Below are 23,125 nucleotides of genomic sequence, written 5' to 3'. Positions count from 1 at the left end.
TTGATGTACTGCAGAATATTTTTATAAAATCCCAGAACAGGAAAACCACCTTCATGTTTTTCTTCGTTTTATCTTCAGCTACTTTGACACAAAGGCCTCTGCTGTGATGCTTACAGCTTTGATAAAGTCTTGCGTGTGTCAGCTTCCTTTTTATAGATACAAAAATATGTAAATGTACTGATCTGAATTATAATATTTCTGACTGTCAAAATTTCCCAGATTCAAATAGAATTGAATCGAATCGAATTGAATTGAATCGAATAGAATTGAATCGAATCGTGGATCGAATCGATTCAGGACCTTGTGAATCGGAATCGAATCGATTCTAGAAATCAGTGACGATACCCAGCCCTACTGCCAAGACCACATAATGGTGGCTATCTCCATCTTTTATATAAAACCTAGAATAAACAACACAGTTTGTCTGTGATGCATCTCTTTGCAATAGGTGACTCGACTCAGCTAGTTGCCAACTTGTTGCATTCTGGTTATTCCTATATAAACGCAGGGTTGCAAAGTGATTTGGTCATTTTGCAGCAGCTACCTCACTATTTGTGGATGACTTTCTTAATTTCTGTTTTAAATCTATGAGGTTCTGGCTGGACTGGGAATGGAAGTATTAGTTAATGTGAATCTCTATGTAGACAGCAGCAGATTGTTGCTGACTTTTCACAGCTAATTGCTGCATTATCACAAACAGATTGCATGCAATTGCCAACTTAACTCCATTCAATCTCAAACTGACAGCAGACTGAATCTTGTTGTCGTTTTATTGCCACCTTGATGCGCCAAAGGCACTTTGACAATGACAACTGGTTAGGAGTGGCTGTGGACCCTAATCCATCTTCAAAGCAACCATGTCAAAGGCACACAGTTGCAATAAATGCATGTGGTTATGCCTGGGTCTCCAACTCCTGTTGTCCCTATTGTGCCACCTTTTAGCTCTTGGGTGTTGCTGCTTTGGACTCAGATGCATTCATGCATACATGCTACACAGTCCTACACATTCCTACTGACAGTTTACAGGAGCTAAACATGGAAGAAGACTACAGAAGAACTGCTAGGCTTGAATAAAAATTGTCAGGGTGCCTTTATTTAGTGCTAAGCGATACTGCAAATTTTAGTTTTGGTCCAATACCAAGTAAATACAGGACTGAGCTTACTTACTAAGCTTAGAGGACAGAAAGAAATATTGATCCTATCGGGTTAGTATCGATCCAAACAGATATTTGGATTGCTCTATTTTAAAACATCATTGTCAGTAATTACAAATGTAGTAACCATTTTTGTTATTTCATTTTCCAAAAATACCCATTGTGGGATTTTTCTATCACATCACCCTGAAAGTTTAAGAGTCCCAGTAAAATCTCCTAATGTAGCCTCATTAGAAACCCTACCTTTGTTCTTTTTCAAAATAGGCTCACCGCTATTAAATATTAATATATTCTTTCCTTCATTCTTCTATTTAATCATTTCAAATGTACAAGGCTATTTTTCTGGGTAAAGTGATTCATCAAATCCCATTTTATTCTGTCACACTCTTCAGAATCGCCGGATTCTTATGTGTGAAATCATTGAGCTCCTCCCTCTCCTGCTGCCTGACAGAGCAGCTTGAATGATCAGGTGTTATTACAGCTGGTTTCTACGGCAGCACATCTGGTAAAAACTGACAAGAAGGAGACGGCACCAGCGTGGCTGCTGTCAGTGCCCGTCAACCCGGCTTTGTATGAGTAACACGGCTTCACACTTGTTGCATCTCAAGCTTCACCGTGGTCCGTTGTTCATAAAGCTGTACATTGGGAGAGAAAAAACATGAGCTGCCTTTAGCTAAGCACAGCCACAAAATTACACTTCACTGATTGATATGCCCTTCTGCAGTCAGCAGCGACATATGGCCTTTATACAGAAACATACATTTCCTCCTACATATTGTGGAAACATAATGACCATGATGGATGGGCGAGTGAAAACAATGTTTGAACTGATTTACTTACAATGTTTGTTTGTAGGTGGCGGCGAACTAAATTTGAAGTGAAAGAAATGAATGCACGACTTCACTCAGCAATCTTTTTCTTTCAGCCAATAACCAAAGCTTATATTTACAGTTTTGCCTCCCAGCAATCATAAAAAATAAAAGAAACAAGCTCTTTAAAAGAATTGCCAGCATTTGGGGAAATATACATCACTGTTTTGCCATCAGTTAGATCAGAAGTTTGATACTATTGAATCCCAGGTGACTCAGGCCTCGAGACAGGTCGGCAACCACGTGACGATTACAGGTCGCTAGGAAGAAATGTGTTTCCCCACTACCAGCAGCTAGCAAATTAAACTTTTATATATAATAAAGTCTTTTAACAGTTGCTGGAAGTCCATCCATTTTCTTCCCTTTCTCTAATTCAGTGCTTTGGACTCAGCTCCCAGCTAACCCAGAACATCCTCATTTAAATTAAATTAAATTTGGAAATAATTTGTAACATTTTTCTGAACTGGAAGCTCGATTTTTATAAGAGTATCTGTAGTTCCTTTGCTGTGCATGGTGTATTCCAGGAGACCAATAAATAATACAACTTGATGTTATCACCTTATTATCCTCCCTTTAGTCAGCGTTTTGCTGTGTAGCTGCACGACTTAGGGTGCAAAAAAGTAAAGCAGCGTTCATCTTCTCATCTAACTCGCAGAAATTGTGGCTTTCTCATACAGCAATGTAAAAAAAAAGTTTTCACAGGACTCATTGCATCCGAAAAGCTGAGAACACCCCACGATTTAGTGGCTTCTACAACCACCTTGTCAGCAATTGTTATTGCTTTCTTTATTTTGTTGTTATTGCCACTCCTCTTTGCAACCATCTTGCCGTTCAATGTTTATTTACAGTGTTTTTATCTTCATTCTTTTATGAAGAATGGGTGTGCGGTGTGTGCTGACAACTGCCTCAGGATTTGAGTTGAGGTCTCGACTTTGGGTCACAGGAAACACCTTGATTCTTTTCTTTTTCGGCCATTGTTGCTGTGTTTAGGGATCATTGTCCTGCTGCACGTTCTAGTTTGGGTCAGACTTTAACTGTCCCCACATTTAGCCTCACATTTGACTCTAGAATACTTTCGTATGCAGAGGAGTTCATGGTTGACTCAGTGACTGCGAGGTGTAAAGGTCCTGTGGCTCTAACAAGGTCAACTCATCACTACGCCACCACCGTGCTCAACAGTTTCGATCAAGTGCTGATATGTTTAGTTTTCTCTGTTATGACCAGACATCTTCACTTTGATCTCATCTCTCCAGAGGACATTGTTTCAGAAGTCTTTTGGCTTCTTCAGATGCAGTTTCATAAGCCTGAGGCATAATGGCATGAACTTTTTGAAGAGAAGAAACTTTCTCCTGGAAACGTTTTTTTCTAATTGTACTGTCATGAACTTTAACATTTAACATGCTAACTGTAGATGTAGCTCTTTGTTTTGTTTTTGTAGTTTCTCTGAGCATTGCATAGCCTGACCTTTGGTGGAATTGACTGGGTATCCACGCCTGAGGAGACTGTGACATTGTGTTAACACACCTGAATGCTCCAGACCAGCAAACTGCCAAAACTTTAGTTTTTTTAAGAGATGCTCACACTGGCTGGTTATCAGCCAATCAAACGCAGTTGATTAGTAGCATTTGGCTGCTATTCTTTTATTATGTTATGAAAACTTTCTTTTTCACATGTCTGTGTCACTATAAATGAGATTTTATTGAGCCATATATTTAATGATGACACAATATGCACAAAAATATTTTTTGTCAGTTAATTATTTTGATTTACAACTTCAGTGTACTGCCTCGGAGAAATATGTGACTTTCCATGAGCCTCTAGCACTGAGAGGCAGTTTATATTTATGTCTGAGTAGTGCTTCAAGGTCTGGCAAGAGCATTTACATTGGGCATGCTTTATTAATGTGCAAATTATAAAATTTCATTGTCCCCAATTATTTAAGCAATGTCCCTTTATATGCATCTATTGATTCATCTATTCCTGCTCATCTCATTCAATCATTGGCTCTCTCATCCTGTATTGCTCACATTCTTCAAAGTGGTTGCTCCAGTCCCCCAGATTCATGCATGCATGGACTTTAATGATCTCAATGGAATGAATGCCTTAAGAGTGTGAGTCAGTCATCATACCTAACCCAATGTCTGATAATGAATTATTCAAGGCTGGCTGCATAACTTAAGCTGTCAAAAGATTTGTCATAGCTCTGGCTTATATCATAGCCTGCTCGTCAAGTTACGTATGCTTACATACACACACACTAGCAGTCAAAAGTTTGGACACACATTGTAGATACTCACTGAAGACATCAAATATATGAAGCAAGATATATGGAATTATGTAGCAAATAAAAATTGATAAATAACTCTAAATATGTTTTATATTGTAGATTCCTCAAAGTAACCGCCCTTTGCTTTGTTGACAGCGCTGCAAACCCTTGACCTTCTCTCAATGAGCTTCATGATGTAGTCGCCTGAAATGGTTTTCACTTTACAGGTGTGCCTTTCTTGAAGAACCAATCGGCTAAGTAAAGAGAAACGACAGTTCATCATTACTTTAAGAGCTGAAGCTCAGTCAGTCTGGAAAATTGCTAAAACTTTCAATGTTTCCTCAAGTGCAGTCGCACAAACCAGGTGCTACAAGTGCTACAATGAAACTGGATCACATGAGGACCGGCCCAGGAAAGGAAGACCAAGAGTCACCTCTGCTGCTGAGGATAAATTCATCCGAGTCACCAGCCTCAGAAATCACAAGTTAACAGGACCTCAGATTAGAGCCCAGATACAGTGGCTTGCAAAAGTATTCAGCCCCCTTGAACTTTTCCACATTTTGTCACATTACAGCCACAAACATGGATCAATCTTATTGGAATTCCACGTGAAAGACCAACACAAAGGGGTGTACACGTGAGAAGTGGAACGAAAATCATACATGATTCCAAACATTTCTTACAAATAAATAACTACAAAATGGGGTGTGCGTAATTATTCAGCCCCTTTGGTCTGAGTGCAGTCAGTTGCCCATACACATTGCCTGATGAGTGCTAATGACTAAATAGAGTGCACCTGTGTGTGATCTAATGTCAGTACAAATACAGCTGCTCTGTGACGGCCTCAGAGGTTGTCTAAGAGAATATAGGGAGCAACAACACCATGAAGTCCAAAGAACACCAGACAGGTCAGGGATAAAGTTACTGAGAAATTTAAAGCAGGCTTAGGCTACAAAAAGATTTCCCAAGCCTTGAACATCCCACGGAGCACTGTTCAAGCGATCATTCAGAAATGGAAGGAGTATGGCACAACTGTAAACCTACTAAAACAAGGCCGTCCACCTAAACTCACAGGCCGAACAAGGAGAGCGCTGATCAGAAATGCAGCCAAGAGGCCCATGGTGACTCTGGACGAGCTGCAGAGATCTACAGCTCAGGTGGGGGAATCTGTCCATAGGACAACTATTAGTCGTGCACTGCACAAAGTTGGCCTTTATGGAAGAGTGGCAAGAAGAAAGCCATTGTTAACAGAAAACCATAAGAAGTCCCATTTGCAGTTTGCCACAAGCCATGTGGGGGACACAGCAAACATGTGGAAGAAGGTGCTCTGGTCAGATGAGACCAAAATGGAACTTTTTGTTCAAAATGCAAAACGCTGTGTGTGGAAAACTTACACTGCACATCACTCTGAACACACCATCCCCACTGTCAGATATGGTGGTGGCAGCATCATGCTCTGGGGGTGCTTCTCTTCAGCAGGGACAGGGAAGCTGGTCAGAGTTGATGGGAAGATGGATGGAGCCAAATAAAGGGCAATCTTGGAAGAAAACCTCTTGGAGTCTGCAAAAGACTTGAGACTGGGGCGGAGGTTCACCTTCCAGCAGGACAACGACCCTAAACATAAAGCCAGGGCAACACTGGAGTGGTTTAAAACAAAACACATCCATGTGTTAGAATGGCCCAGTCAAAGTCCAGATCTAAATCCAATCGAGAATCTGTGGCAAGATCTGAAAACTGCTGTTCACAAACGCTGTCCATCTAATCTGACTGAGCTGGAGCAGTTTTGCAAAGAAGAATGGGCAAAGATTTCAGTCTGTAGATGTGCAAAGCTGGTAGAGACAGACCCTAAAAGACTGGCAGCTGGAACTGCAGCAAAAGGTGGTTCTACAAAGTATTGACTCAGGGGCTGAATAATTACGCACACCCCACTTTTCAGTTATTTATTTGTAAAAAATGTTTGGAATCATGTATGATTTTCGTTCCACTTCTCACGTCTACACGACTTTGTGTTGGTCTTTCAGGTGGAATTCCAATAAGATTAATTCATGTTTGTGGCTGTAATGTGACAAAATGTGGAAAAGTTCAAGGGGGCCGAATACTTTTGCAAGCCACAGTAAATGGCACATAGTGTTCCAGTAGCAGACACATCTCTACATCCACTGTTCAGAGGAGACTGTGTGAATCAGGCCTTTGTGGTCAAATAGCTGCTAAGAAAAAACTACTAAGGAAAAGCAACAAGCAGAAGAGATTTGTTTGGGCTAAGAAACACAAGGAATGGAGATTAGACCAATGGAAATCTTTGCTTTGGCCTGATGAGTCCAAATTTGAGATCTTTGTTTCCACCTGGCATGTCTTTGTGCGACGCAGAAAAGGTGAACTGATGGTCTCTACATGCATGGTTCCCATCGTGAAGCATGGAGGGGGAGGTGTGATGGTGTGGGGGTGCTTTGCTGGTGATTTATTAAAAACTGAAGGCACACTGAACCAGCATGGCTACACCTCAAGGGTGTGTAAGGCTATTTGACCAATGAGGTGAGTGAGTGCTGGCCTCCACAGTCACCTGACCTAAACCCAATCAAGATGGTTTGGGATGAGATGGACCACAGAGTGAAGGCAAAAGGGCCAACAAGTGCTCAGCATCTCTGGGATATTTATCTTTTTGGAGTCACTTCCTGCTGGCCATTAAATAGGATTTTAATCAAAGACACCACTGCATCCATCACTAATATACAGTCTGTGGTTTTATGTTATAATATCTTTATCCAAGTCAGTCTATACCTAAATTCTTCATAGTAATTCATATGTGTATATATTAAAAGAAATTATAGAAAAATGTATCACACAGAATTAATTTTAGTTTGGTAACTGAGCTATGGCTAACTATTAATATATAGCTTTTAAAATTGGATATGTCAGTATTTATATAATAGCTAAATGGTTAGGTGTTATGTAACTAGTTTTTATGATATTATAACTAGAGATGGACCGATCCGATATTACGTATCGGTATCGGTCCGATACTGACCCAAATTACTGGATCGGATATCGGCGAGAAATAAAAAATGTAATCCGATCCATTAAATATCAAAAAAGCACCTCACAAAACTTGCTACGCGGCGTAACTCGGCTCATAACCGTAGCACGTAGCAGCAGTTTGCATCACGTGATAGAGCGGCTGTGTGTATTTGTAGCCTTGCTACCAAACCAGCATTTCATCTATGAGGACGTTTTCCCAGAGAGAAGTAAAGCAAGTGTGTAAGTTCATCTCTGAATGTCTGTAAAGCATTCCTGCGTTAAGCTTAACAACCATACCTGGAGCGACTGCCTCTCTCCCTCTCTCTCTCTCTCTCTCTCTCTCCTGCTGCTTCAATCGTGAAACTGATTAATGATCAGCTGATCGGCTTTTCTGTCGCGAGTCCGTCTCTCTTTTTTGTTTTTGGCCCACTTCTCACCAGAAAGAGGAAACCAGCGGCTGAACAACAGCAGCACGTTTAGGCTTGATAAGCTGTTGTTAGAATTTATTTAATATTACTTTCTACAGCAGGATCGTTTTCTATGTAGCTGACGGCTGGTAACTGTGCAGGGGCGAATCTAGCAAAGTTTAGCCAGGGGGGCCGATAGGGCATGAACAGGGAAAAGGGGGCACAAAGACATACTTTTCTTTCTTATTCTCATTTAAAATATCTAGTTTTTAATAAATAATTATCTGACTCTTACACCCAAAGTTTTAATCTTGTGTAAAATATATAGAAGTCCATTACTGTATATAGTAACTGTTAAGTCTAATATACCCTAGTAAGCTATAGTACTTTTTCCTTTGGGAAGATACCATCTGTGCAGTCTGCAATTCTGTTGAAGAAAGATGTTGAATCTATTTAATTATTCTTGAAAAATAATTTATTTTTGTGCATTTTCCCCCTGCATCAAATTAAATTTTATTACATCGATTAAGCATCATGAGGTGGAGGGTGCTGGGAGTTTGCAGCCCTATTAGTTAGGTTGCTTAAAATTTCTTCTAAGTATTCTTTAGAATACCAGAATAGGGAGGATGGAGTAGGTTTAACTTTATTAGATTGATCAGTATTGCTGAACTATGACATATTTTGGACGCAGTGTATTTTTTACATACAGGTATAACAGAATAGCTTTAGTGTTGTTATTTATTTAAACTTGAGTATAAACTTATACAAAATGCAGCAAGATATTAAAAAAACGTTTTGTTGATTAAAAAACACACTATATCGGATTCATATCGGTATCGGCAGATATCCAAATTTATGATATCGGTATCGGTATCGGACATAAAAAAGTGGTATCGTGCCATCTCTAATTATAACAGCTAAAGCTTACCTTAAAATCTCAAAATGTCTACTTTTGGGAAAAGAAATTAAATAAATAAATCACTGAAACCTCCCAACGATAGCATACAAATGGCAGAGGGCAGGCACCGAATGTTGTAGCCACATGACGATTCAATAAAAAATATAATGAATATAGAAACTTGCAAAGAGATGATTTCAAATTAACAGAGTGATATAAAAATCTTAACAATGTTAACTACTGGCCAAAGCCGACACAAAGAAGAAAATACTGTTGCTAATTTCGGTCTGAAACTATTTAAAGGTTAAGTAAGGATAAATTGACGTGGCCCCAAATCATAAAATATGTGATTAAAAACAAAAAAAACCCAGCAGATAATAAAAAACATTATAATGCACGGGAGGTGCAGAAGCCGAACAAAGAAAAGGAGATGATTATTTTTTGAAGTTCATTGAAAAGCAGCAGGCATGTTAAATTCTCCTTGAGGACAGCTCTTCAAAGTGAGAAGAAGCCTTTTAGAGCCAAACACGCAGCGAGAGTGAGTACTGAGAGAAAAAAAGAAAAGACAGCCGTGGATGAAATTTTAATGCGATACCTTTTGAATAATCTTGGTAATAATCACCTGTAGGTGCTAACCCCACAACGTGGTGCATGAATGTGACAGGATGCACAGCAAAACCCATCCTTAAAGGCACAGCTCCCAGCCTCAGCTGGTTTAAGCTGTTGTTTGGTGGTAATTAAGTATTTTATCAGCATTTAACAACAAGAGAGAACGACTTGAGCTTTCTGGTTTTGTTCTTTTGTCCTCTGACTGCTCTCCAGTTTTCTTGCACTCTTACCCTGATTATGTTTCTCCTTCTTCCTCCCTTGTGACTTTGCTCCATCACTTTCCTATCTTCCCTCCGCTCAGACAGCAACTTCGTCCTGGGGAATGCTCAGGTCGAGTCTCTCTATCCCATTGTCTACTGCTCCGATGGCTTCTGCGAACTGACCGGCTTTGCCCGCGGCGAGCTGATGCAGAAGAGCTGCATGTGTCACTTTCTGTACGGGAGTGAGACCAGCAACCCTCTCACCACACAGATGCAAAAAGCTCTGGATGAACGCCGGGAGTTCAAGACTGAAATCATTCTGTACAAGAAGAGCGGTAAGACTCGGCTGCTGGAGCAGACTGACAAGTTAAATAGCGTTTAGTGCTGTGTTTCTTTTTTCCAAACCAATATGTGTCTGTGTTCTGATCTCTTTTCCTTGAAAAGGCTCTAAGTTCTGGTGTCTGTTGGACATTGTTCCCATCAAGAACGAGAAGGGCGAGGTGGTTCTGTTCCTGGTCTCACATAAGGACATCACAGAAAACAAGGACCAGGACCATGGCAATGAATCGGACATTGGTGAGCACCATCCACTCCCTGTCCAATTCACGTGAAATGAGCAAGGCATTAACGCGAATCAGTCAAGCTACCTACTTCACTTACCTGCTGTCAGTTCTGTCGAGAGAGATGGCAAAGAGCCCATCAGTTCATATGATTCCTTTAAAGAGAAGGGGTCAAATAAAAACATCCTATTGTGCATGGACTTATAAAACACATAAGCGCAGTGCTGTGCATGAATGCGCCAGCATATATTCACTGAACAAATACACTTTGCATTTAAAGAACATGTGATGTGAGCATACAGTGATGTGTGAGTGCGTTGCACATGATGAGCTGTAAATAATGCTATAATGCTAGTGGTTCGAGCAAACGCAGAGCTGCTGCAGCTGTCTATCTAAAGGTCTGATGGAGCTTTATGAATGGATCAGTGCAGCTTCTCACAGAACACAAACAAGTCGGGCAAGTCGATTCTCCTGCTTTCCCAAGTGGTAAAATTTGGGCAAACTTACTGTTAACATCAAGGACTTAAAGCACATATCGAGATTCCTGTGTGCTACTTTGACTGTTTATCTGAAAATATCCAAAGTGGAAATTTTCACATGGTCTAATATTCCTATGTCGGTGTTGTTCCTGCATCATGATGACAACGTCCAGAATCAGCATCGCAGCTGACTTGTTTACACTGTCTTAGCATTCAGATGCATTCAGTTAGCGTTAGCCAAGACGTTAGCTTACTGTCACGAGGAACCCAACATGAGAAACCTAAGCTTGGCTAACAGAAAACCTGACTTGATAAAATATTTATTATATTGTATGAATTCTTAAAGAAAACACCTTAAATGCTGAGTTTTATATAAACAAATAAATTTGTTTTTTCCTTTTCCTCCATATTCCAAAGCTATGACATCACAACAACGCGATTGGTCAGTTGCAACGCTCAAGAATTCATCGCCAGTTTTCCTATTTTTTTGTGCTGTTTTCTGTTTTGTTTCAACTGGAGGGGATTTGTTATGTGCTGAAAACTTTTCTGTATGTGTGGTTGAGGGATGTAAAGACATAACAACCAGCTCCACAGCAGCAGGGAGTAAATGTTCAGCATCGCTCCACTAATGTAATGCTGTCATCACCTCACGTATTAGTGTAGTGTTTTACACGACCTCAGACATTTAGATTATGGCTCTCCACCATAGCTATGGTGAACAGCCACGACCTAAAGTGAAACATATTAGCTTTGGATTACAGATCTCAGTGTAGCCAAACTACTACAATGTGCATAATGTTGCTCAATTAAACCAGACAACAGTCGTCCTCACGCTATCTCTCATTTGCCTCCTTTTAGATTCAGTTGTAGGCATGTGCAGGTTAGCACGGTGAGAGTTTCTGCCACATTAGTGCTTTGTTCTCCTATTGTGTGCCCTTGCTCTCAGACGAGGAAACTGGTCTGGAGATTCGCCAGATCAGCTGCCCCTCAGGCTGTAACATGGAGCGCCGGCGCAGTCGGGCTGTCCTCTATCAGCTGTCGGGACACCTGCAGAAACAGGACAAAACCAAGAGCAAGCTGAAGATCAACAATGTGAGATGTGCTGTGTTTGGTGGTTTAAATTATTCACAGCCAATGTCTTTTTTTTTTTTAAAGTTCAGTGACTTCTGACTTTTACTCTACAGTCACAATTCTCCTTTGCTAAGTATCAATAAAATATGCACAGAGGATGTGCCATTTTAAATATAAATACCCCGTCACAGACTTTCAAACCCTGACTAAGCCTTTAGCAAGGCCAAAAGTAGCAGTGTCATCAGCATGTTTTGTCTGTAGGGAAAGCTGCAGCCTCCAGGAGAGTGCAACTGAAGCACAAGACTATAAGGCGTCAGGGGTTTACTGGCTTTACTGATTAACCTCTTAAGCCCCAACGCCCCCTGATACGGGGGAAAAAGCAGGAGATCAGGTAGGCTTGGGGCTTAAGAGGTTAAGGGGGTTGTCATGGTTTCAAGACCTTTGCTTGTGACTGTGATCTGCATATCAATTCAAAAAGATGAATGCTTGTAAATTTAAGCAACCTTGGATGACATAAAGACTGCCAAACTGCCTCCAACATGCGAGGAACAGTCGGAATAGCCATTTGTCTTCAGCTTGGCCAATTTTATTCCGATTGTTAACTCCCCATTGTTAACTTGGCAGATATATAATGCTAATACTGTTAATTTATGCCCATTAATTCTCATGTGTTTTTCCATGCTACACATCAAGAGCGTTCTCGGAGCCAATGCGAACCCTGTCCCCGAGTATAAGGTGGCCGATGTCCAAAAATCCCGTTTCATCCTCCTTCACTACGGTGCATTCAAGGCCGGCTGGGATTGGCTGATCTTGTTGGCCACTTTCTACGTGGCCATCACGGTTCCCTATAACGTTTGCTTCACAGCTGTGGAAATACGAGAGGACGGCGGCTCGGCAGCGCGAAACCCACCGAGTGTCAGCGATATCTTGGTGGAGATACTTTTTATCATTGGTAAGCCCGTTTTAAGATGCTTCCCCTCTCTCTGCCAGTCATTTCTCTTTTAACTCCTATCATTTTCTATCCAATTTTATGAACCACACTTAAAAATGAGCACCTTTTTTTTCTGGTGGAAACATCTATGAATGAATATAATATGAGCCTGAAATGATCAAGGATCCATATAGAAGTCACACAAAAGTATTCACAAAGGCCCAAATCCCATAAAAGTTTGCGTTAAACAGTCTGCGAGACAAATGATACCCACTGTCCTGAGCTCTCGAAAAGTCCCTTCAGTCAAAAGGGTCTGTTAGTGTCCATGTGACTCTACATCTCCCATTGCAGCTGCACTAACCAGGTCGTCCAGGCCTGTGTTTTGTTCCATTTGCACCAAAACATGAATACAGTTTGTGTTTAGGTAATCTGGGTCAGTCTGGAAGTGGAACTTGTAAGATCAGACTGCTTTAAAGGCCACCAGGAGCTCACATTAGTCACTCGTGTATGCAGCTGTGTCCATGGGATTTTTTTGGACTTTTTTTGGGGGGAGCAACATTAAAACTGAGGAAACTAGTGCACAACTACTGCTAGCAGCTGGTTAACACTTTAAACAGGAAGAAACAAATAAAAAGAATGATTTAAAATTGATTAAAAAAAAACAGTAGATAAAACCAGTAGTTAAAATGTAAGTTTTGACGAATATTTTAACAATACATCTCAGTTTTTCTGCATGATGGGCTTAAGAAATAAATCTATAAATTTACAGAAAAAGTTCTGTTAGCTCATTGCACCCACTGTCCTGTAATTATCAAATGGAAAATTGGCAGAAAATCCTCTTTTTCTTTTTTTGTAAATTTCAAAATTAAACAGTGAAAAAACAGGAACTTTCTGTCATCTAATGGTTTATCTTATACTTATTTACTGGTGAATTTTGAATGAACGTGGAGGAGGTCCTTTAAGTTATGAAAACACAGATAAAAGTAAAATTTATGCCACCCTTCAAAAAATAATTTTTAAAATAATTTAAGATTCATGCGCTTCCTTCCACAGCCGTCAAATAGCTTTAAAAAAGCGGGTTGATTCTGGCCCCTGAGACTTATGTTTGACAACCCTGGTTTAGCAAACACAATACTTGTTTGATTTACAGGTACTGGTTGTGCTAGCTCAGTCCCTGTGGTTCTGCCGAGTAACTGGCTGCTGGCTTTAGCCTCATATTTATGCTACAGGCATGGCTGCAGTATCATGCTTCTCATCTACTGCTCATAAAAAATGCAAGTAAAAGTTACCAAACTGACACAGTGTTGCTTTAGGCAAGAAGGTGACTGATTAATGACAAGAAGGAGAGTCAATTAGACTTTAAGGTTTTGACACACTGCTAAAGCATTCCAGCCTACATTTGTGATGTCATTCTTTTTCTTTCTTGTTTTATCTGTGGTGAAGGTGGAGTTCCTTTTTTTTGCTAGCCAGTTCTGTTTCAATAGAAGTTGGGTTGGTCTTGGGCTACGTCCACACGTACCCGGGTATTTTTGAAAACGCAGATTTTTCTATGCGTTTGCACCTTTCGTCCACACGTAAACGGCGTTTTCGGTGACTGAAAACGCAGATTTTTTAAAAACTTCGGCCAGGGTGGATATTTTCAAAAACTCAGTTTTTGCATTTACGTGTGGACGAGAAAAACGGAGAAAACGCAGCGTCAAAGGTGTGCACCTTTTTTGACGTCACACTGTGCGCCACGTTATTGTTTCGGTGAAATGAATTTCTACAATACTGTTAATTGTACTCTGTGCAGTGTTTAAATGCTTACATATACACACACAGTTACTGTCCCTCCACACATATGACTCAGCTTTGTTTACTTTTTCCCACCGAGGCTTCTAGACTTCTGATTGGCCAACATTTCTACACGGTTAGGAATATAGCGCCACCTGCTGCTTTGGCATGTTCCTAGCAGCGTTTTCCTTCATTTCTTTACGTGTGGACGGGATTATTTTTTTAAAACGAAAACGGAAAATCTCCGTTTTCAAAAATACCCGAGTACGTGTGGACGTAGCCTTGGTCATCCAACTGGGTCATCTCCAGATTTAATGATGCCTTTCGTGTGCTTCGTTCTAGATATCGTGTTGAACTTCCGAACAACTTACGTGAGCACGTCGGGTCAGGTGGTCTACGACGCCCGTTCTATATATATTCACTACGTCACGTCCTGGCTGTCTGTGGATCTGATTGCCGCCTTGCCCTTTGACCTGCTCTATGCCTTCAATATCAGTGTGGTGAGTCTGCAGCAATGACTTTTACACAAGGGTTGGAATAGAGGCATGGTGCATAAATCCTGCTTGCTTGACTGTTGCTTATGCTTTTGTGATCCTTTAGTTATGATTTTTATCCATTTTTGTGCACGTGACGTGAAGGTAGCGGCTCTAAGGGCCCCGCTGGTGGTCACAGACCTCATTCTTTTATCAGTAGCACTTCTCCTGCTGCTCAACTCTTTCACTGCTGATTTAATAAGGCCATTAAACTGAACATGCTCAGTGGTCACCAAGACGACAACGCCTGCACTTAAACTTGAACTGAAAAGTGACTGACAACTTTTTGTTCCATATTTTGTTGAAACGTTGCTCTTCCTGTGCAAATTTGTTGCAAGAGTGGCTTCAAAAGGTAGGAAAGCCGAGAGGGTTAGCATCAACCAGAGCTCATTATTAGGTAACTGGTAATTAAGTTGATAAATGAGTATGCTGAGGACAAATTACAGTTTGAAACAAGTAGATTAGCCAGATGATGCTCAGTGCAGATCCTGATAGCTGTTCATACAGAAAAGATTGAGACTGGCACATGAGGCTACACTCCAGAGAAATCTAGAATAAAGAAAGAATGCACAAAAGATTTCTTATATTTGAGAAAAAACAATTTTATTTTTTTTTACTTTGGTCTAATATTTATTTAGTTTTACTACTTTTTTATAGAGCATTTACAGCTCATGTCCCCATTGTGCTGTTTCTCATAAAGAGATGTGTCTGTATTTTCAGGGGTTGCAAGTCCAAAAGGCTGTGGGACTCTAGATAAGGAGGACCAGACTTCTGGCACTTCTTTAAGGCTTCCTGGTTGCATCCTTAACCACTTGATGTTATAAACAGAAAATTTAAGTACTGATGTGACAAGTGGAGTGTATATACTGTATTTTTTCAGCTAAAATGCAGTTAAAATCTCATAATACAGATGGGCGATGACCCAAAAGATCGAAGAGTGTATGTCCTCCAAACCCCCCAGATGTTTATTAAAGCAACGAAGTGGAATATTCTTACTCGGTCAAGTCAGTCACCTGATCTGAACCCTATTGAGCATGCATGTCACTTGTTGAAGACTTAACTTCAGACAGAAAGCCTCACAAACAAACAGCAACTGAAAGCCGCTGCAGTGAAGACCTAGCATAGCATTAAAAAGGAGGAAACCCAGCATGTGGTGATTTCCATGAGTTCAAGGCCTCAGGCTGTCGTTGCATAGAAATGAAGACTTTATTTTCAGTTATTTAATTTGTCTGGTTACTTTTGAGCCCCTGAAATGATGGGATTGTGTTAGATTTTTATGCAATCCTTTTGTTCAACCTCCTGAATTAAAGCTGAAAGTCTACACATCAGCTGCATCTGAGTTGTTTCATTTAAAACTCATTGTGGTAACAGAACCAAAATTAGAAAAATGTGATATTCAAACACCACTTTAGTGAAGTCCCAGAATAAAACTGAGGAGCTGGAAATCATAATAACAGGTGCCTGTTTAAAAAGTTACAGTTACACTTCCCATGAAGTTGTCTTTGAACCATGAACTTTTTTCAGATTTTTTTGTGCAACACAACCATGCAACTAAAGGCAGATCTGTATATACAGTGTGTGATTAGCATGACACTGAGTTGGGTTAGTTTTGGTTTGTTTTCTAATCATTTATTTTTTAGATTATCATCATCATATTTTTGTAACTCCCCCCCCCCCCCCCCCCCCCCCCCCCCCCCCCCCGTGATTTAAACAGGAGCAGAGCAGAGCAATCACACACCTGTTTCTTCTTTGCCGATTCTTAATCACATCCAGGTTTCTGGAATTAATTCTTGTCTCTGTGTGGTGTAATCCATCATGCATGTGTGGAAACCAGTGAACAGGCTACTAATTGGACACAGAAATGAGCAAGGAACTGCACAGAATGAGAAAGATCAATATGGTGTGCATGTTTGAGGAGGTAAGATGGAGCATCAGGACTGTTTTCACTAAAGTATGATAACATCGGTGACTTCCTCTGCCTGCTACAACTGAATTTGAACCAGCTCTGAATTTATTTTCTTGGGCTATTTTAATTCCGTCTGTGTTGTGAGGCTACTGAGACATTTTTTTGCTGTTTGTCTGGCTGTAAATAGGTTTGTGCACCAGGTCCCTCAGTAACATAGCTCACTATCAAGGTGACTGATTAAGACTGTCAGTGTCCACCAATACTTCTAATTACAAACCTTCCCCAGCTCCAGATGTGAAAAAGATTAAACCTGACTATTTCTAATTCAAGTCGCGGTAAATATTCTACCCTACCTATCTGAGAGTAACTAATCCCATCCTAATCAGCTCCACTTGTCATATTTCCCGTTACAAGTTTTCGCCTTCTCTTCTGTCTCTGACTCCCAGAACTTCGGCGTTCACATGCTGAAGACGGTGCGCCTGCTACGCCTTTTACGCCTCCTGCAGAAGCTGGATCGTTACTCGCAGTACAGCGCTGTGGTCCTCACGCTGCTCATGTCCACCTTTGCACTGCTGGCCCACTGGATGGCCTGCGTGTGGTACTTCATTGGACGCAGTGAGATCGAAAGTAATAGCCTCACCTCCTGGGATATAGGTTCGTGTCTATGTGTCTGTATTGTGGTTTCATTTAAAGATTTACGGGGATTCATTTGATGCAAAAGAGCAAAGAGACAGGGAGACAGACCCAATCAAAGATTGTGCGTGTCATTTTAAATGCGCCAAAGCAAAGCATGAAGATACTCTTCTATGTGCAGCTTGTATGTGTGTCCTTTCACTGCGAAAACACTTCTAATTATGGTGATCTGTTTCCCCTCCTACTGCGCTCACCGGTGCCAAACAACAACAATACTGCGAGGTGCATGTGGTGCTGGTGCTTATCCTGTTTGAGCGATTTAACGCAACAAAGCGCAATGAGACAAAAGAGTAGAGAGGGAGGACGACGGTGAGCAGCGGTTAAAGATATATCGTTTTCTCTGATTTGTAGATGCGCGTGGATGCAAATGTACATGTGGGGTGGGCTAAGGTGGAGAAGTGGGTCAGCCGTTTATCATAGGGTTGGTAATTGAGCTTGCACAAATTGCTTCCAATGAGCAGGCTTGTTCTCCACTAGTCAGGCTTAATGAGAGTTGTGCACACGAGGTTTAAAAGCTCTCTTACCAGTTTATTTATGTAACACTACACAAGTCAGCTCCGGGTTTGCTACAATTCAGACAAAAAGCTGTGTTTTACTCTTGAAATTACAATATTCTGATAGAGACTCAGCAGGAAAGAAGACAAGGGAGCAGACAATAATGCACAAAAGTCTTTGTATTTTTGCTTCCAAGGAGACGGACGTTAGTGTTTTGTTTAAATTGGTCTTGAGCAATAGTTCTCCAGGGTTTCTGAAGGTCTTTCAGAGTCTTATTTGGCTGCTGTGTACAGTCCCTGTACTCATCCATCTTCTGATGGATAGGGATGATGTTGTGTCTACACATAACAGACAACTTAGCAAAGAACACATTTTAAATTGTATCTTTAGCCTGTTTTAGATCTAGTCATAGGTTTTTGTCCATTTTTGCATCTGTTTTGTGTTTTGACTGAAATGAATATATGACTAGGTAATAGAGGTGGGAATCACCATACATCCCACGATACGATATTATCACGATACTTAACGCACGATACGATATTATTGCAATTTTTTAAAATATTTTGCGATATTCAGATTCTGTACATAAAGGTAAACTTTATCAATATTCATTTTATCTAATATCAAAGTCTCACACTCAGTCTTTCTCTCATTTCAGTTTTATTGTTGACAAACTGAACGGTTTGTATTACAGTCTAGTCCAACTTAACTGAATCAACCATCTGGTACAATTATAGCTATTCTGAACTATGCAGTTTATGAAAACTATGCAGCCCCTTCAGCAACTGAAGAATTTGAAAGTAAATTAAAACAAAATATAATTTTACATTAAATAAAAAAGTTTTAAACTTAATTAAAATAAAACATGTCTTAAATTAAAATAAGTAAACTGTCATGTTTATTGCTGCCAAAAACAAGTTAAACACATTTGGACAGTGAAGGAATGTCAGGATTCTTGCTCAGAAAAAGGATCAACATGCTCTGAAGTCAGAGCACAAAAACCTTTTTTGTAACAAAATATCGATTTCTGCTGTCCCTGTATCGATACATTATTAGCAAACAAAATATCACCATACTACACAGTATTGATTTTTTCCCCCACCCCTACTAGATAATAGAGTTGAACTTTTTTAAGCATTATAAGAGTATGTTATATCGGTATTGTGCGCCACTAGGATGCCTAATCATTTTAAAGCCATTTAGGGTTCTGACATTTTCTTATATTAAGTACTTCAAAGAATGACCTCTGCTTATATAAGTGATGCCCGTTACTGTGGTTGATTAAGAACAAGTAGAAGTATGAAGCAAATTTGAGAAGTCCCTGTGATGTAAGTAATTTCTAAGAGATTTGACTTCCTCTCAAAATGTGAAAACAGCCACAAGCTGACAGATAATGAGACTTATTATTTGCACTGTGCATAAATACAATCTGACATTAAAATGCTTGCATGCTGTGTCAGACGTGTACTCCCAAATGCACATACACCAAAGCTGAAGGAATGACTCTACCCTTCCAGGCTCGTTACCGCCGCTAATGAAGCCTTCTAGTAAAGGTCATCAAACAAACACGGATGCACTCTCATTAAACTGACAAACTCTTCTGGACTGTCCCACTTCCCCCACCAGGCTGGCTCCATGAACTGGCCAAACGCTTGGGAACGCCATACTTTATGGCACCGCTGACCTCCCTGCTGGGAGTCTCTGAATCGCCTCAAGACACTGTGACAGCTGGACTAAGCAATTACAGCCAGTGGAACGGCTCTAGTTTGGAGCCACTGAACGGGCCGAGCGTGTTGGATTCGGGCCAGTGGAATGGCAGCAAAACCAGAGTGAGGGCACCGAATGGCTCAGGGATGACAGTGAGCGGCGGACCGTCTGTCAGGAGCTCCTACGTGACATCACTCTACTTTGCCCTGAGCAGTCTGACCAGTGTGGGCTTTGGCAACGTTTCGGCCAACACGGACTCTGAGAAGATCTTCTCCATCTGCACCATGCTGATCGGAGGTGGGAAAAACCTCAACATCAAAATCAGATGTTCTTAACCCTTTACAGCCTGAGCCATAAGAAATATCTATCTATCTATCTATCTATCTATCTATCTATCTATCTATCCATCTATCCATCCATCCATCCATCCATCCATCCATAAATAATATGGAAAAAGTCCTGACTCAGTCCCTGCAGAATAGCGAACAGTTAATGGGTCACTTTAAATATAAGAAAATACCACTTTTGCCCAGTAATCCTAAGTTATTTAAACCTCACACTGCACATTTCATGCTGGACGTTAAGCGAACTCACACAAGTACCTCAAGTACTGCAGAAAACATCTCACTGAGCAGCTTTTCAGGTGTTCTTACCTGTTTTTCTGTCTCCTCTGCAGCATTAATGCATGCTGTGGTTTTTGGTAACGTGACCGCCATCATCCAGAGGATGTACTCACGTCGCTCCCTCTACCACACCCGCACCAAGGACCTGAAGGACTTTATTCGTGTGCACAGGTTACCCAAGGTGCTGGAGCAACGCATGATGGAGTGTTTCCAGACAACCTGGTCTGTCAACAACGGTATTGATGTCAGTGAGGTAGGAAGGATGACATTTGGTCTTGATAGTGCAGGAATCTAAGATAGATCTCAGGTACTGCTGCCCTGAGGCAAAAGTAAAACTCATAGGAGTGTTTGTGCATCCAATTCAGTGAATTCTAGATGGAAACAAACGTGAGGCTGATCCTTTTACGTTCTCAAACGGACATGTGGCCTCTCTAGCATGGATTAGCCACAATGGGATAAAGTGGACTGAAAGTGCAGATGAGGTGACTTGTCCTCCAGGCAGACTAGAAAATAAATAAATATATATATAAAAAAACGGCTCCCAGTCATTGAGAGGATTTGGTTTTTGTTTGGTTTCTCTCACGCTGGAGCAGCCATCTTAATTTAACGGATTAATGGCCTCACAGACTCTAAACTCACTCCTCGTGTGTTTTGCCACCAGTTGGTTTTAAATCTAGATAATCCTGTCTTTTTTTTTAAAGAAATAACATCATGGAGGACAGACGCTCTTACTTTGACATGACTACCAGCAACTTTCCTCCTTGCAAAGTTTTCCCCTTTTCCACATTACACTAGGCCTTTCCCTTTAGAAACCAGCGAGATCGCACGAGTGAGTAAATATGCAAAAACATTTTAAGCCTTTAAACCTCTTGCTGAACATGCATGTATCAGCTGCTTGTGACTATGTGGGAAGGTGAAAAGGTTTTATTTTGGCTGTTACCTTCACCTTCCCACACATTACATTCAGAGGATGGTAGAGAAAGTTGAGAAGCCTCTAAAAGCAGCAGAAGTTGAGGCCGAGATTCAGCCATGTTCTCGTTCCGTCTTCAGCTGCTGAAGGACTTCCCGGATGAGCTCAGAGCCGACATCGCGATGCACTTGAACAAAGAGCTGCTGCAGCTGCCGCTCTTTGAATCGGCCAGCAGGGGGTGTCTGCGCTCCCTCTCCCTGATCATCAAGACCTCCTTTTGCGCTCCGGGGGAGTTCCTCATCCGCCAGGGTGACGCGCTCCAGGCTATCTACTTTGTGTGCTCCGGCTCCATGGAAGTCCTGAAGGACAACACTGTGCTGGCCATTTTAGGTAAAGAAAAACAAAATCAGCTCATTTTGAGTACAAACCCAAACAGTTCAATCATAAATTATGTTTCCTTATTTTCTGACATATATACACTGTTACTATGAGAGACGCTCATTTTAAACATGACCAAAATTTTAAACCATGAGGTCGGTTTCCACACAAGTTATCCCTGTGACCCAAAAGCTTACGTTTATACCCTTGGCTCTGTCTTAAGTCATAGAGAAGGGTGATTTTTAATCTGGTCACCTCAAGCATACAGCCCAGTCTGCCCACCTGCCGTTCAGACCCCCTGTTTGTGAGAGACTAAAGGAGTTCTTTATGTAGTACACCCATTCCCAAAGTCAAAAAGTCTGCAAGACCCTTAAAAACCAGGCAATCCAATGGGGCCACCCAATAATCAAACTCTTATCAAAATACTAATCTGATCAAAAAGTGATGTATTTCCTTGAAATGTCTGCAAAAAAGAACATAAATGGCAAAGGCTATTGGCAATAAACAGCTAAGGCTACCCAGTCGTATGCAAAGTCTTTAACCCTGGAGAACCAATGGGGTCAGATCTGACCCCATTGGTTCTCTAGGGTTAATGTCCAAGAGTCCAAGAATGAAAGTATAGAGTTAAATATTGGCATAAGAGGTAGGAATAGTTAATGTTAATGCCTAGAATCAGGTAAAAAGTATTAAGTACATGAGTGGCAATGCACCCTAGGGAAGTAAGTGTCAGAGCATTAGGCCTCGTGTCACGCCTGTCTTGGACTCTAGAACATAGAAGCTCTCCTTGATTTTGGCAGGAAACAGGCTTAAAAACCAGCATTTATCTGAGAGTGCACGAGGATGGAGTTCAGTGAGCTTCAGAGGAAAAGAGCGCTGTCATTATTGTGTTCGTTGAGTGCCAGATAGCCATCGTGGGAGGTTTGCTCTCGAGTCGAGTCATCGAAACCTCTTTCAGCTCTTCATTCGTGGCCATTGCCATTGCATGGTCTCTCTTTGTGCTGCAGTGAGAATTGGAAATTGAGTGAAATGTTTGCACAGAAAGATGACCCAAAGGTGATCCGGGTGAAACTAACAGTTTAGTTGCAGAAGCTTACATCAGCTGTTAGTTAAACAGTGGCGGCACTTTGCCATTTGTGCACAAGTACAAATGTAGGGTTGCCCCTATAAAGTAATAATATGCTGGAAAAATTATTTCTAGAGCTGTGATGGTGGCATATAAGGTTGCTTTTAAAACACACGGGAAATCAACCAAGTACCAAAGACAGGAAGACAAAATAGAAGATAAGGAATCTTCCTTTTTAATCTCATCTGCTTGCAAGCAAATATGTTTTGTCTGGTTTCAGTGCTGTGTGCAAAGATGGAAAAAGGCTGTTTAACACTAAGGTCGTTATTAGGTTTTCAAGATTTAATAGCCGGCTTTTATGGAGACGAACATAATTAAGAAGAGCGGCTCAGAGCTTATAAAACTGCAGTCATATTAAACCGTCCCTGTGGGCAACAATAAACACCCCATCAGATGGAAGATGGAGTGTGACCCAGGGATGGATGAGACCATTTGGGAGCACCCATAACCCCTAAAGCAAACCTATAAACAACATTAATGTGTGAATTAATGAATTATTCATTTCTCCACTTAGCTGCGGTGGAA

General features: G+C 40.9%; 1 protein-coding gene across 1 annotated transcript in view; it reads left to right on the top strand.

Annotated features, from left to right (window-relative positions):
- LOC102779710 (voltage-gated delayed rectifier potassium channel KCNH8-like) overlaps window positions 1-23,125 on the top strand; it is a 51,346-nt gene that overhangs the window by 10,376 nt on the left and 17,845 nt on the right. The window contains exons 2-10 of the mRNA XM_087836698.1: window positions 9,520-9,753; window positions 9,863-9,994; window positions 11,404-11,549; window positions 12,222-12,480; window positions 14,575-14,732; window positions 17,118-17,325; window positions 19,486-19,863; window positions 20,243-20,442; window positions 21,240-21,489. Coding sequence (XP_087692824.1) covers window positions 9,520-9,753; window positions 9,863-9,994; window positions 11,404-11,549; window positions 12,222-12,480; window positions 14,575-14,732; window positions 17,118-17,325; window positions 19,486-19,863; window positions 20,243-20,442; window positions 21,240-21,489 — 1,965 coding nt within the window. The remainder of the gene's footprint in view (window positions 1-9,519; window positions 9,754-9,862; window positions 9,995-11,403; window positions 11,550-12,221; window positions 12,481-14,574; window positions 14,733-17,117; window positions 17,326-19,485; window positions 19,864-20,242; window positions 20,443-21,239; window positions 21,490-23,125) is intronic.

Source organism: Neolamprologus brichardi, chromosome 23 (genome assembly GCF_056152115.1).
Source record: "Neolamprologus brichardi isolate AB-2024 chromosome 23, ASM5615211v1, whole genome shotgun sequence".
In the NCBI taxonomy this organism is placed as follows: Eukaryota; Metazoa; Chordata; class Actinopteri; order Cichliformes; family Cichlidae; genus Neolamprologus; species Neolamprologus brichardi.
The sequence above is the reverse complement of the archived record's forward strand: the minus strand, read 5'-3'. Positions and strand labels throughout refer to the sequence as shown.